Source organism: Populus euphratica, unplaced genomic scaffold (assembly GCF_000495115.2).
Source record: "Populus euphratica unplaced genomic scaffold, PopEup_1.0 scaffold17.1, whole genome shotgun sequence".
NCBI classification, from domain to species: Eukaryota; Viridiplantae; Streptophyta; class Magnoliopsida; order Malpighiales; family Salicaceae; genus Populus; species Populus euphratica.
Window position 1 is genome coordinate 856,678 of NW_011499884.1, and position 14,749 is coordinate 871,426.

Here is a 14,749-nt window from a genome sequence, read left to right on the forward strand (position 1 = left end):
CAAATAATTCAAATTAAATTTAAAAATAATTACAGAAATTAAATAATCACGGATAAAACTAAAAATAAAATTCATTTAAAAATGAAAGAGAGAAAATAAATTCTTCTCCCCGATCATTTTATTTTTTTGCAATTGCTTAACTGGATATTATTGATGTACAATGTCACCACGTGGCATTCCCTGAACCTCATGCTTTAGAATCCAGAAAAAGGCAGTCTCTGTGCTTCATGTTACTTCTGTAGCAGGACGACCAATTACAGCATTGTCATTGAGAGACCAAATCCTGTACTCTCTCCCTCCCTCTCTAAAAGTGAAGTCCATACGTACTCAAACCGTCTAGCCTTGTTTAGAAAGTGCATCCATAGCACTACTTGTGCTTCATAGGATCATCAGGACTAGAAAGATTACTTGTTTTAAGGATTTAAGGGACTGTCAGGTATGAGGATCTCCAAGATTCAATCCAAAGTTTCTTCTTCTTTTTTCCATTTTCGGTTCTCTTAACTGTCATTAATTATTTTATCTGTAAGTAGAGTTTGTTTGAATTTTGATGGTCTTTTCATGCAAGCCTCACCCAATTCTTATCATTCATGCATTAAATACTAGAGACTTCTGTTTTGAGATGATGATTGTATGGTTTTAAATTCCTCTTTTGTTGATGCATTTATCTAATCTTGCAGATGAAATATATATCATTCAGTTCTTTATTATAATATTGCTTCGTTTTTTTTTATTATTATTTTGGAACAAATGTTAAAGTCCTCCTTCTTCTTTTTTTATTATTTTGGAACAAATGTTAAAGTCCTTTTGTTTTCCGAGATTCAATCATATGGTGTATGTTCTTTGTATGCCAAGCAATGCTGGATTCATCCTATTAGGGATCTCTTAAGAGTAAGTGAAGAAGTATTAGTCTGTATTGATCATAACGACCGTATTACACCTGCCACTCTTTGGGGTGAGAGGGATTACGGGAGGAAGAATGAGTTATCTCTGCCGGTAGAGTAAGCCACTCCACTGAACACTTGTGAAATTACCCTGCCTAGTGCCTCCAATGCTGATTACCCTCTGTTTAGTAAGCTCGCCATTGCACAAAACAAAGATATGCTTTGGTTCTGATTCGAATCCTACTTAATCCATTTAATTTTGTTTGACTTGGGAGTTGAATAATTTTATTAATCTACAAAGTGAACTGATAATTTCTGATCCTGTACGTGATAGGACAAATGCTTCGAAACACCAAGGCAGTCTTCTTGGGATCTGGTTGTATCCATAGTGATTTAGATACAAACATATATCTATGCCATCTATTAGGTAGCATGCACTCCAGATTAGCACCAATTTGAAATTGCCGATATCAGTAAGGATGTTTCTCATTTTATAGGAGCAGTACTGCGGTTTATGTGACAGTTTATGAGTATAACTGGATTTCATTTGGGTGTATACAGTTTTGTTTCCCTAGAGAGGGGGGAGAACATATATTGAAGCATCTTTTCCATAAATGGCGTGAATTTTATTGACTCTGTAAAACAACCGCCTAATCCTCATATTCTTTTTTACTTATCATTAATGAGTTCTTAGCCCTTAAAGAATCTTCTTAATTCAATTTCATTTTGAAACAATATTATTTCACTAACTTTTCCAGAAAATTTTATCTTATGCTTCATCTTGTGATTATTGCCTCTCCAAGGTCCACAGTAACATATATTTGCTTCGTTGTTTTGTGTAGACAGTTTTGCACCATGGAGAAGTCTGACCTGGACCTGATTGGCATTTCAGGATTGCCCACTGAAGAGTTCATCCAACAAAGATGAATGCAGATGATAAAAACATAGAACGTGTGACTGATCAGTGCTTTCAGAGAAGAGTGAAGAATGATTCAGGTGCAGGTGCAAATGCAGGTTCAAGTGTAGACAAGACATTTGCGGCCACCAATGCCCTGTCTGAACTAGTTTGGTCTCCACAGAAAGGTGTGTGTCTTAAATGCGCTGATGGAAGCTTCTCCTACAAAAATCCCTCTCTGTTATGGGGTGCAGGCCCAAGTAATATGGTAAGTGGATCAAGTACTGACAAACCTATCAGTAAAGAATATTTCTGGACACCTCTAGGTGCATCTGATGTGAACAGTGAAGTTGCTGGAAGAGACAATTGCACTAAATTTGTTGCCAGTGATACAAGCATGTTTCCGTTAAGTGAATCTAGACATGAAATCAAAATAGGTAACTATGAATTCCTTGCAGATATAATGTATTATGTATTGGTGAATGTCGACCTATAAAAATTCCTATCTAGTACATGATGAAACCTGTCTAGAATTACTGAAACTTTTATTTTATCATCTTTTTTTGCTTCTTTTTGGTGTGTGAAGAACTGCTTTTTCGTGCTTCCATTTTCTCACTCCTGACAGGACAATTATTACTTTGTTTTTCAATTTAAACAGCTGGACCGAACCTGGATGTGGCAAAGAATGATCCGACTTCCGAGGAACCTATTGTCAGAATTAGAGATGCTGGTGACGGGATTCACACATTACAGACAGAAAATGTTTCAGCCTCACTAGTTTGCTCAGTGAAAGAATGTGAATCTTATGACATTAAAATGCAAGCACCATCCTCAGGAAGAGAAAATTTTGAATCAGCTTCATGCATGGAAAAGGAGAGAGAAGATAAGGTGGGGACTCGTCCCTACATCTGTCCTCTGGAAAAACTGGAGTCAACTGCAGAGAATGATATAAAAACTCCACATGGTGAAAATGTGTGTGATGTGGCAACTAAGATTGTAGGATCAGCATCTGCCCAAGAAGTCCAAAATAGCTCTCAGCAGGGTGATGAGATACTTTCTAGAGACGATAATCATGGGATTAAACAGTCTCCCACAAACAGCAGAACCCAAAGGTATCAGATGAAAGGCAAGGCCAAGTTTCCCACAAACAGCAGAACCCAAGGTTATCAGATGACAGGCAGGGATAAAGCTTCGTCTTATGGAGATCTAGATGAAAGAGTGCTGGATATGGAGGATGACAGTCATGAAAGTGTTGAAAGTTGCAACAGTGCTGGGATATTTTCATCTGGCAAAAAGCGATGGAACTTTGATCCACAGTTGTGTGCTGGGAGCAAAAGTGTCAAAATAAAAATTCATGAAAGTCCTGGCTCCTCTTCATTTGTTAAACCAGATAGTTCATTCGTGAATTGGATCTCAAACATGATGAAGGGGTTCGGAAAATCAAAAGAAGATAAGGCACCTTCCCTTGCTCTTACCCTTGCTAATCGTAATCATGGACATGAGAATCCTGACAAGAATCTCGTTTCATGTAATAGAAACCAGGATAAAGGGTGCAAAACTACGGGATTTCATTCTATTTTTCAGTCATTGTATTGTCCAAAAACAAAGACTCAAGAAATTGTCTCTTTGCATGGCAATAATCAAGCCAAAGAATCTAAAGAACTTGAGCTGGACAACAAGATCTGTGACAATAATGCTACTCCATTATCCTGTCATATGGTGAATGGCAATGTGTACAAACGGTTTCTTCAATCAAATGACAAGTTAAATGAGTCGACATCTGGCAATGGTGCAGCTCCAGCAGCCCTGACCCAACTTTTTTCCGCCAGTACTGCTTCTGCTCAGGTGATCAACAGGAACAACTATGCAGAGAACAGAAATTTATGCTTGGCAACTGATAAGGAGAAAAATGGGACAAGCTCCAATTCCTCTGTGTGTAAACGAGAGAGTAACGGTGCCGAGAACATAGATACTGAACTGCCGTCTGAAGGCAAGCCTGCTAACAATTCTAGGTACATAAGTGACCCACTCACAAGCTTGTGGATCACTCGGTTTACTCCAAAAAATTCCGGTCCCTTGTCAAACACAGATCTTTGCAACAGAAGTGCTGGCGAAGCTCTTGACAGTTCCACTGATAGCATGAGGCTGAATGCTCAATGGCAGAACCATCATACTTCTTTCCATCATAAAATTGTGATTGCTAGGGAGGAGGAGCACTACAATGAGGACCCAATATACATGCAGAATTGTGCTACAAGTACTGAAGTTTCATTTGACATAAATAAGGTAAATGGACAAGATGATGAGAAGTCCATGTGTAAACTGAATCCTATCTTGCCTTTTTCAAGGTTCCGAAATTCAGAGGCCATGGCTTCTGTCTTTGCAAGGAGATTGGATGCCCTCAAGCACATTATGCCGTCATATGATATGGATGGTTCTGTTCATGGAAACTTGGCATGTTTCTTTTGTGGCATAAGAGGTCACCATGTGCGAGATTGTCCAGAGATACCAGATAGTGAGCTTGAAGGTCTTCTGAGAAATGTTAATTTGTATTACGGATCAAAAGAATTGCCTTGTGTGTGCATAAGATGTTTCCAGTCAAATCATTGGGCTTTTGCATGTCCTAATGCCTCTTCAAGCACAAGACATCAAGCAGAATATGGCGCTTCTTTTGTCCATGAATGCAGCCCCGGTGAAACTCTGCTTAATCCAAGAAATGAAGACGATGCAAAGCAGTCAGACGGCAAGTATGGTCAATTACCAACTGCTGATGCGCCTACAGTTCGCAATGAGAAATTGAGTGAAGCTTTTTCCTCTGGGAAAATGAATTTGAATATGAAACTGTTTGAAAAAGACACTGTTTCGAGCTCTGGGAAAAAGAAGTTGAAAGAAAACCAGGCCATGCCTTTGAGTAATTTTGTCGATAGCCAGATATCAGACAGACCCAAGGGAATTTTTGATGCAGTGAAAATGCTTCGTTTATCTCGAGCAGTTATTCTCAAGTAAGTAGATCATACCAGCTAACCTGTCATTTTCACTGTTATTTTTGCAAGATCTTTCCTACATGCAATAACTAGAGACATTTTAGCACTTGGTATCTGAATCCCTCCTCCGATTGTTTGAGACATAACTTGAAGGTTGTTTTTAACCATTGATTGAGCTTTTTTTAGTTCACTTTGAAAGTATGCCTTGTTTAGACCTGTAATAGGCAGTGTTCGTTCATCACAGCATCTTGTTTACTATTGGAGCTGGGAAGACATGCCTCTCTGGTTTCCAGCATCCGACTTATTTTATCAATAAGAAAAACTAAGTCTGAGGCGTAAGTTTGTATGCCTGTCAATTTATGCAGAAAATCTAGTCACTGCTTGTAAGGACAATAAAGCCCCACTTGCCTAAAGATGAACTGAGTTTGACAGATTTAAACAACAAAATTCGCGAGTTGCTAATTTTGAAATGCAATGGCTTGGTATCTCTCTTATTGGTCTGTCCATGTTAATTCTATCTACTTTCTCGTCATATTACTTTGGCGGATGATTTTAGCATTTGCACTCCCACCTCCAAATCTGTTTTTCTCAATTTTTCACTTGCGTATCTTTAAAGCTTGTTTCTGCAACATAGTTTTATGGTAGATAGTCTGACCCTGTAGCAAGATGATGGCATTTAGATAATTGTTTTACCTTCTGCTGCTGATCAAACTGTAATCTGTTTGTAGTGTTGGTCAGGACCATTGAAGAATGACCTTTTTCTTCTTCTCATTAAGTTCCGCAATTTTTGAACTTGAACAAAATTTGAGTGACCTTCTTGGAAAATTAATTCCAAGGAACAATTAGCGAGGAGCTCAGGATAGTGACTATAAGAATCCTATAGATAGAAGTTTTATGAGGTAACATAATTTAGAACTTATGCAATTAAGTTGAAACCGAGAAGTTAATGTATTAGATATTGCGTTGGTGAAGCACGGGGAAGAAAAAAGGAGAAATGATTATGGCTGAGGAAGAGAGTGTCAGGAGCAAAAGAAGAGTTACTAGACATAGAATGAGAGTACCGGCCTGCTTAAATTATGATAGTTCCACTGCAGTACTGTCCTTCATTTCTTGAATTGCTCAGACAGCCTTCTGCCTATGCTACAGCTCCACTTGATATACTGCATGGTCAACATCACCGGGAAGTAAATTTAGTAGCCTTTTATTCCTCTTCTGTCGGTATCCCTCCATGTAAAATGTTGGTTGAATAAAGTGGAGTGATTGTGTGATCACAAATATGTTTGTGCCTCTTTATGATAACAACTTGTGTAGACTTTTTGTTCTCGTACCAAACCTTAGTTATCCTTGTGCACGTTTACTTATACTACATTGCAATTGAAGGCAATTGATAATCATTCTGGAAAACTCAGTTGCGAGATGATTGTAAATATAGTCCCGCTTCGCATTTATGGCTGTTTCCCTTAAAAGTACGAGTTATCAGTGCTAATATGACAGAAAACTCAATACTGACTTTCAAGAAATAAACTGGGCTTAGTATGATGTTTTTATCTTCAATATTCATCAAAGCCTTGCTCTTTTATTTTAGTGGGAATTGTTTGCTTTAAATCTGTTTGTTGATGTTTTCTGTGTTGCTTGCACGGGCACCAGATTGATGGATTCTCACACAGCACCCTCACGGCTTGATGGCTTTTTTCTGCGCTTTCGACTTGGGAAGTGGGAACAGGGACTTGGGGGCACTGGATATTATGTAGCCTGCATAACTGGTAAGCCAAAATTGTTTTGCCCTTTCACCAGTCTGTGGTTGGTAGTTGAGTTTCATATTTGTCATTAATTAGCTTCCTTTTTCTGGTGTCAACTCACCCTCCTTTCCTTCTTTATTTCTTCTGATCATACAGGGGTTGAGAGTAAGAGTTCAACACAGAAGTCCAAAAATTCTATTGCTGTCAATGTAGGTGGGGTCAAATATTTGGTTGAGAGTCAATGCATCTCCAACCACGATTTCACTGAGGTAAAAGTCTGACCCGAGAAACGAATTTGTGTGTAATGTAATCTAGCGATTTCAATTCCACCTTTGATCTATAAATTTAGATCATGTAGCAATGAAGTGGTCTCCTTCATTGATGATTTATGCGATTGAATCTGCAATTGCTTGATGGAATCTCCTCCTCGTGAAGACAGTTTGAGTCTTTGATGTTATTGCAGTGCATTCTCACCCAACGTAGTTCAGATCATTTACGAGCCCTTCAAATACAGAAAACCTGTTGTTTGTAAGTAGAAGTAATACTATCATTAATATAATGGCTATTTCAGTATGGACCTTCAGATTCCGATTTCATGTTTTCGATTGAGCTCACATTCCTACCCCCATGAGTTGTGTAAATCATACCAAAGAAAGCAATGCTACTCCCACGTTGGTTTGCATCTTTCTACTTTTGTAAGCGGTGGCTCAACCCGTCTGGTGCATTTTGCAGGATGAGCTAATGGCATGGTGGCGGGCAACATTGAAGGGTGGTGGCAACATACCTTCTGAAGAAGATTTGAGATTGAAAGCTAAGGAGATAAAAATGTTGGGAGTATAGACAGATACAAGTTCAGGTATTGCTTGCAACAAATGCAGAAGGTGAGAGCTGGGGCTGAAGTGAGCTGTGTTCCCTTTGCAGACAATCACAGGGTGGTGGCAGCATCCCTTCTATATATATCTCTTCTTTTTCCTCAACATTGCTGTTTCTCACGGTGGAGGTTAAGGGATTCGAAATATATACTCTGTTTGCTAGCTAGGGTTTGTTTTAGATGAATCACATTGTAGATGTAAACTTCTTAGGATGTCCAGCTTGTAAAAAATCTTAAATTTTTTGAAGTAATTAATTGTGTTTTTTTTTTCATGGTTTTGAATTTTATATGTTTTAATATAAAAGATAAATCTTAAATAATAAAAAATAATATTTTAATATATTTCTAAGAAAAAATCATAAGAGTGCGGTTACTTTTTATTACAACTGCGTGATTAAAGCAAATTTCATTCAAACCGAGATACCTTTAATTAATCAACTGATTTCGTAGAACAACGGGAAGATTAAAGCAAATTTCATTCAAACAGGAATTGAATTGCATCGAAATTGTTTCTCCTGAAAACCTGACTATTCTATACCCAAACAAACCCTTACTAAACCCTAAATTTACAAATCCTGCCATCCCATCCAAACAAAACAACTATTTTCACTTCGCCGCTTTCTTAACGGCCTTCTTCGCCGGTGACTTAATACTCTTTGGCTTTTTAACAACCTTCTTCACTGGAGTCTTCTTCTTAACCGCAACAACAGCCTTCTTCGCTGGTGACTTAACAGCCTCGGTCTTCGCCGCCTTCTTCGGGCCCGGCTTCGCCACCACCTTGCGTTTCACTGGTGCATTCTTCGGCTTAGATTCAGCCTTGGGCTTGGGCTTGGTAGCAGCGGCTTTCTTCATAGCAGCTGTACCAGTAGCGGAAGATTTAGGAGGGAGCTTGAAGGAGTTCTTGACCTTAACAAGCTTGCCATTAGCAACAAGTTTCTTCAATTGAACAAGCAGCAGTTTCTTGAAATTTGCAGGGAGGCTAGACTTCTGCTTCTCCTCGATGAACTTAGCAATCGCGATCTGGCTCGATCCAGTTCTCTCCTTCAAAGCCACAAGAGCCTCCTTGACCATCTGCAAACACCAAGAACACAAATACATCATCAGCACTTCACAATTGTACTGTGATTAGCGAATAAGTTGTTGTTTTATGATTGATTAATCGATTACCTCGTGATAAGTAGGATAGCCTCTAGGCTTCTTGGCACCAGCAGCAGATGCTGCTGGTGGTGGAGGTTTCTTCGATTTTGAAGGATTGGCTTTGGCCTTTGACGGAGCTTTAACGGCAGCGGAGGGCATGATTGATTACAGAGAATTAATAAATCAAGAGACTAAGATCTAGTTGTGCCGAAATGGTGCTTTTTGGTGGAAAAACCGAGAGGTGGGTATATATAGAAGAGGGGGAATGAGAAAGGGGAGCTGTGATTGGTGGGAATCGGTTCGACGCGGATCGCTCTGCGCGGGTGTTGGGTGATTTAATTAAGACCGCTGGATTGGATGTTATCTACGGTGAGTGACGCAATTTTAAAGTGGAAAGAGAATTCGATGAGGTGGGCTGTGATTGCTGGAAAGAGGTTTGACGAGGATTGTGCTATTTGAAGGGGTTTGTATGGAAGGTGAGCCGTTGGATCGGTAGTCATCGGCGCACGGTAAATAATGATATGTGGGGGTAATTTTTCAAAATATCACTTCCCAACAAAAAAAATGGAAAAACCAGGTATAATAGCATAATGGGTGACGCTATAGGAGATAATCGTAATTTTGAAATTGCGTTTTTCAGGGAAAAATAAAAAATAATAAACTAGTTGTGATATAGATAACAGCAAAACACGTGTAATTTAAAAAAAAAAACTCCTCGTGACAAAATATTCGAATTTATTTTGACAAAGAGCTTCAGAGGGTCTCTCTCTAACTGCTGAGATGAAAAATATGAACTAGGAATTTAAAACTTGTTGCGGATACATCTATCAACAAGATGGATGACACAGAACCTTTAAAAAAAACTTAGACACGTAATTTCAAAAAAAAAATAGTAATTTTATATTTAATAATTGAATTGGGTTAAAATTTTGTCAAATAATCTTGCATGCTGGATTCTGTAAAATGGTCAGCTTGTTATAGTGAATTAATGTCTGAAAAATACTCTTAAATTAAACCTGAAAAATATTGATTTAGTTATTTAAATTATTTTTCTAGTCAATTTTAAATTTTCATTGTCTTGTCTTTACTACCCTCGAACAAAAAAAAAGTAGAGCGGGCACATTCAAGAGATTAAAAAAAATCCAAATAAATAAAATAATTACACTAAAAGTACATGAAAAAGAAAGAGATAAGTTGACTGGGAAGTCCTTGTCGTGTTATTCTCAACACCACAGTCTATATATTTAAAGAAAGAAATTCTTAGTAGCGTTGTTGGAGACACTGTAGACTATTCGGTCAAACTATTCCCAATAACGGAATATGAATAATGTCCATTATCACAATAAGTTAATTCGATTGCATAATTTATTTTTATTCTTTTTGGTTGGGTCTTAAATGAATGGTTCTTAATTAAAACAAACAAAATTAAAAAATTAAAAATAAAAATTAAAAATATATCATATTGTATTAACTCTTGTCAACATAAATTAAAAAAATAAAATTTACAATTTAGATCATGAACATGATCTCAATTAGACATATTTTTTAAGCTAAATGTATTTTTTAAGTTAAATAAAAAATTAAAGATGGCAAAGAATTAAAATGAATTTAAAAAAAAATAATGAGGGGGAAATGCACTAAATGAACAAAAGAAAATGAAAAAAAGTAATCTAAATATTGTGTTTTGACTCATCAAAACTTTAATTTACATCAAAAATTCAATTAAATTAAATAATTAAAAAAAAATTACTATGCATAACAACAAAGATTATAAAAAATTGCTAAAAAAGCTCCAACACGTTTATATGTTTATATGGGCCTTTTATATTTTCCTTTTTCTTTCTAAAGGGTGGATGGTTTTTCATTCATCCCTATTTTTTTAAAAATAATAATTAGACAACATATTACTTTTCTATTCATATCTTAGATTATTATAGTGGTCAAAAAATCAAGAGAGATCCATTTCCAACTTAAAAACCCATTAAACAAAAAAAATGGTTTGGAAGTTATGTTTTCCCTCGTTCAAACTTTGATTTGTGTCAAAGATTGAGTCGGGTCCAATAGTTGTTTTCTTAGATTTATTATACATCAAAATAAATAATATATATTTTGATTTTTTTAAAAAAATTATAGAAAAGAGGGATAGACATATTTGGTGGCGCAATGCATTCGGGCCATTAAAAATAAAGAGAAAAAAAAATTATAGAAAAGAGTCAAGATAGACATATTTGGTGGCCCAATGCATTCGGGCCATTAAAAATAAAGAGGTCAAGTGTGGATACCTAGGCTATATATATAAAGAATAGACGACAAGTTATTTGCCATTATTATTTTAGAAAAAACATAATCAGGTAATACGTTGCTTTGCTTGTTGAAGTACACGACATGTCGTCTACTTACTTGGATCTCGGTCATTATAGTAGTGGCTAAAAAATCAAGATAGACTCATTCCTTACTTAAAAACCCATTAAACAAAAAAGAAGAAGAAGTTTTGATGTTGTGTCTTAACTCTTCCAAACTTTGATCCGTGTTAAGGATTGAATCGGATCTAATATTTTGCTTATTAAATTTATCATGCATCTAAACAAAAAAAAAATATTTTTATTTTAAATCCAACAAAAAAGTCAAGCTAGGTAGACCTAGCGCCCTAGTGCGTCCAGGCCATTGGAAAAAAAAAATCCAGACATGCACACATAGGCCTTGCATTTTTTTAAAAATAGATAACAAGTCATTCGTTGTTATTATTTTATAAAAAATAATTAGACAACACGTTGCTCACTAGAGCGGAAGACATCTCGTCTATCTACCTGTATTTCGGATACCACATTGATTGTTGGGAAATCAGGACAGGCATATTCCTCTAGCTTTGTTACTCATTTTAACCTAAAAAAATCTCATGGACACTCCCATAACACCTGTAAATTAATTTATCAACCCGAGAAACCTCGAGAGTAGTTCTAAAAATACAAAATAAAACCGAGTTAGGCCTTCTTCCTTGACTTCAATCTATTTTTTTATATGCTATTGAGATTTTAAAAAATCATCATCAAGTTACCTTTTTCAAATGAAACTCATGAACATCAAAATAAATCACTTGATAGCTAAACACATATGAAAATAATGACTTTATCTCTATAAAAAAGGTAACAACATAAAATATTAGTTTAAATTACCACCTTGAATGACATATTTCTTGTTGAAAAGGGCACCAAAGTTGTTAACACAATAGATTCGATTATATTATTTTTATAAATATGAATAAATAAAATTAAAATAATTTTATGTTCAGGAACTATATCTTGAATATATTAAATAACACATAATATGATATTTATAGTTAAATTATGATGCAAAAATACTTTGAAAGCTTGAGATAAAAAGTTGAAGTTGTTGTTACTAATAAAATTATAATCAATAAATTCCTAGATTTTATTATGGTATATCAAAGGATCGCAACGAACCAAGGTCATCTTACTTAATGCTCATGTTAAAAATATGATTAAAAGTGAAACTTTATTGGTGGATATAATTATTAAAAAATTATCACCATCTTAAAAACAATTCAAAAATTATCTTAAATATAAAAATAAAAAAATTATAGTTGAATACCTTGTATTGAAAATAAGACTACAAAATAATAATAAGTTGCATAAAAAAAGGGTTATTTCTTCTCATGCAGTCTATAAAAAAAACTTGTTATGAAAAGAAAAGGTATTATTTTTTTTAAATATTATTATAATTATTTTTTTAAAATAAAATTTATTTTAAATGTATATATATATATAAAAAAAAACAAGAAGTGCCGGGAGTTAATGGGTCTAGACTATCAAGCCGAGGAGCCCAACCCATAAAAAACCACTTCATTTTTTTTTTATTCCCCAGCAGTTTAAAGTTTTAAACATTTCCATTTGTTAAAGTTTATAGACATTTTTTCAACCCAGAAAATTGGAAAAATGTGTTAATCTCATACATTTTTCCATTTACAATAAAATGGTAAAATAAAAATTATGTTCAAATTAAAACAACTCCATGCAATCGTGTACTTGAAGAAATAATTAATTCAAGCACAACACTGCAGTAGGCAATCAAACTCAAGTAGGGGTTGGTGAAGGGCATTCTGAATTTTTTTTACTGTTTGAGAGTATAGTAATAATTATTTTTTATTTTTTTTTAAATTTTAAATCATTTTAATTCAAGCACAACACAATAATATAAAAATATAAAAAAATAAACCATCTAGGTGGTGACCAAGTGGTAAGGACTTGAGATCAAGGAGTTTGCTCTTTCTATGGTCTCAGGTTCGAATCCTTGGTTGCTCATATGATGGCCACTGAAGGCTTATATGGTCGTTAACTTCAGGGCTCGTGGGATTAGTCATGGTGCGCGCAAGCTGGTCCGGACACCCACGTTAATCTAGTACATGACATGTCGTCTACTTACTTGGATCTCGGTCATTATAGTAGTGGCTAAAAAATCAAGATAGACTCATTCCTTACTTAAAAACCCATTAAACAAAAAAAAGAAGAAGAAGTCTTGATGTTGTGTCTTAACTCTTCCAAACTTTGATCCGTGTTAAGGATTGAATCGGATCTAATATTTTGCTTATTAAATTTATCATGCATCTAAACAAAAAAAAAATATTTTTATTTTAAATCCAACAAAAAAGTCAAGCTAGGTAGACCTAGCGCCCTAGTGCGTCCAGGCCATTGGAAAAAAAAAATCCAGACATGCACACATAGGCCTTGCATTTTTTTAAAAATAGATAACAAGTCATTCGTTGTTATTATTTTATAAAAAATAATTAGACAACACGTTGCTCACTAGAGCGGAAGACATCTCGTCTATCTACCTGTATTTCGGATACCACATTGATTGTTGGGAAATCAGGACAGGCATATTCCTCTAGCTTTGTTACTCATTTTAACCTAAAAAAATCTCATGGACACTCCCATAACACCTGTAAATTAATTTATCAACCCGAGAAACCTCGAGAGTAGTTCTAAAAATACAAAATAAAACCGAGTTAGGCCTTCTTCCTTGACTTCAATCTATTTTTTTATATGCTATTGAGATTTTAAAAAATCATCATCAAGTTACCTTTTTCAAATGAAACTCATGAACACCAAAATAAATCACTTGGTAGCTAAACACATATGAAAATAATGACTTTATCTCTATAAAAAAGGTAACAACATAAAATATTAGTTTAAATTACCACCTTGAATGACATATTTCTTGTTGAAAAGGGCACCAAAGTTGTTAACACAATAGATTCGATTATATTATTTTTATAAATATAAATAAATAAAATTAAAATAATTTTATGTTCAGGAATTATATCTTGAATATATTAAATAACACATAATATGATATTTATAGTTAAATTATGATGCAAAAATACTTTGAAAGCTTGAGATAAAAAGTTGAAGTTGTTGTTACTAATAAAATTATAATCAATAAATTCCTAGATTTTATTATGGTATATCAAAGGATCGCAACGAACCAAGGTCATCTTACTTAATGCTCATGTTAAAAATATGATTAAAAGTGAAACTTTATTGGTGGATATAATTATTAAAAAATTATCACCATCTTAAAAACAATTCAAAAATTATCTTAAATATAAAAATAAAAAAATTATAGTTGAATACCTTGTATTGAAAATAAGACTACAAAATAATAATAAGTTGCATAAAAAAAGGGTTATTTCTTCTCATGTAGTCTATAAAAAAAACTTGTTATGAAAAGAAAAGGTATTATTTTTTTTAAATATTATTATAATTATTTTTTTAAAATAAAATTTATTTTAAATGTATATATATATATAAAAAAAAACAAGAAGTGCCGGGAGTTAATGGGTCTAGACTATCAAGCCGAGGAGCCCAACCCATAAAAAACCACTTCATTTTTTTTTTATTCCCCAGCAGTTTAAAGTTTTAAACATTTCCATTTGTTAAAGTTTATAGACATTTTTTCAACCCAGAAAATTGGAAAAATGTGTTAATCTCATACATTTTTCCATTTACAATAAAATGGTAAAATAAAAATTATGTTCAAATTAAAACAACTCCATGCAATCGTGTACTTGAAGAAATAATTAATGCATTAGTCTGTATGCAGTAGGCAATCAAACTCAAGTAGGGGTTGGTGAAGGGCATTCTGAATTTTTTTTACTGTTCGAGAGTATAGTAATAATTATTTTTTAAATTTTAAATTATTTTAATTCAAGCACAACACAATAA

At 34.4% G+C, this 14,749-nt stretch overlaps 2 protein-coding genes across 14 annotated transcripts; one reads left to right on the forward strand and one right to left on the reverse strand.

The window, feature by feature from the left end:
* The first annotated feature begins 227 nt into the window (after nt 1-227).
* On the forward strand, nt 228-7,640 carry TZP (zinc knuckle (CCHC-type) family protein). 13 transcript variants are annotated; one of them, XM_011032258.1, is made up of 6 exons: nt 228-436; nt 1,216-2,213; nt 2,435-4,778; nt 6,408-6,523; nt 6,656-6,768; nt 7,232-7,640. In XM_011032258.1, exons 2-6 carry the CDS (start codon nt 1,805-1,807, stop codon nt 7,337-7,339), a joined length of 3,090 nt encoding a protein of 1,029 aa, XP_011030560.1. In that variant the 5' UTR covers nt 228-436; nt 1,216-1,804; the 3' UTR covers nt 7,340-7,640. The 13 variants fall into 13 exon arrangements, 12 of the variants coding, with proteins under 12 accessions (XP_011030560.1, XP_011030566.1, XP_011030563.1 ...); XM_011032264.1 differs by having other exon boundaries at nt 1,724-2,213; XM_011032261.1 differs by having other exon boundaries at nt 1,728-2,213.
* Nucleotides 7,641-7,760: 120 nt separating this feature from the next.
* On the reverse strand, nt 7,761-8,746 carry LOC105129973 (histone H1.1-like). Its single transcript, XM_011032269.1, has 2 exons — nt 8,538-8,746; nt 7,761-8,441 (listed from the first exon to the last, which is right to left on the reverse strand). Exons 1-2 carry the CDS (start codon nt 8,664-8,666, stop codon nt 7,977-7,979), a joined length of 594 nt encoding a protein of 197 aa, XP_011030571.1. The 5' UTR covers nt 8,667-8,746; the 3' UTR covers nt 7,761-7,976.
* Between the last annotated feature and the right edge of the window lie 6,003 nt (nt 8,747-14,749).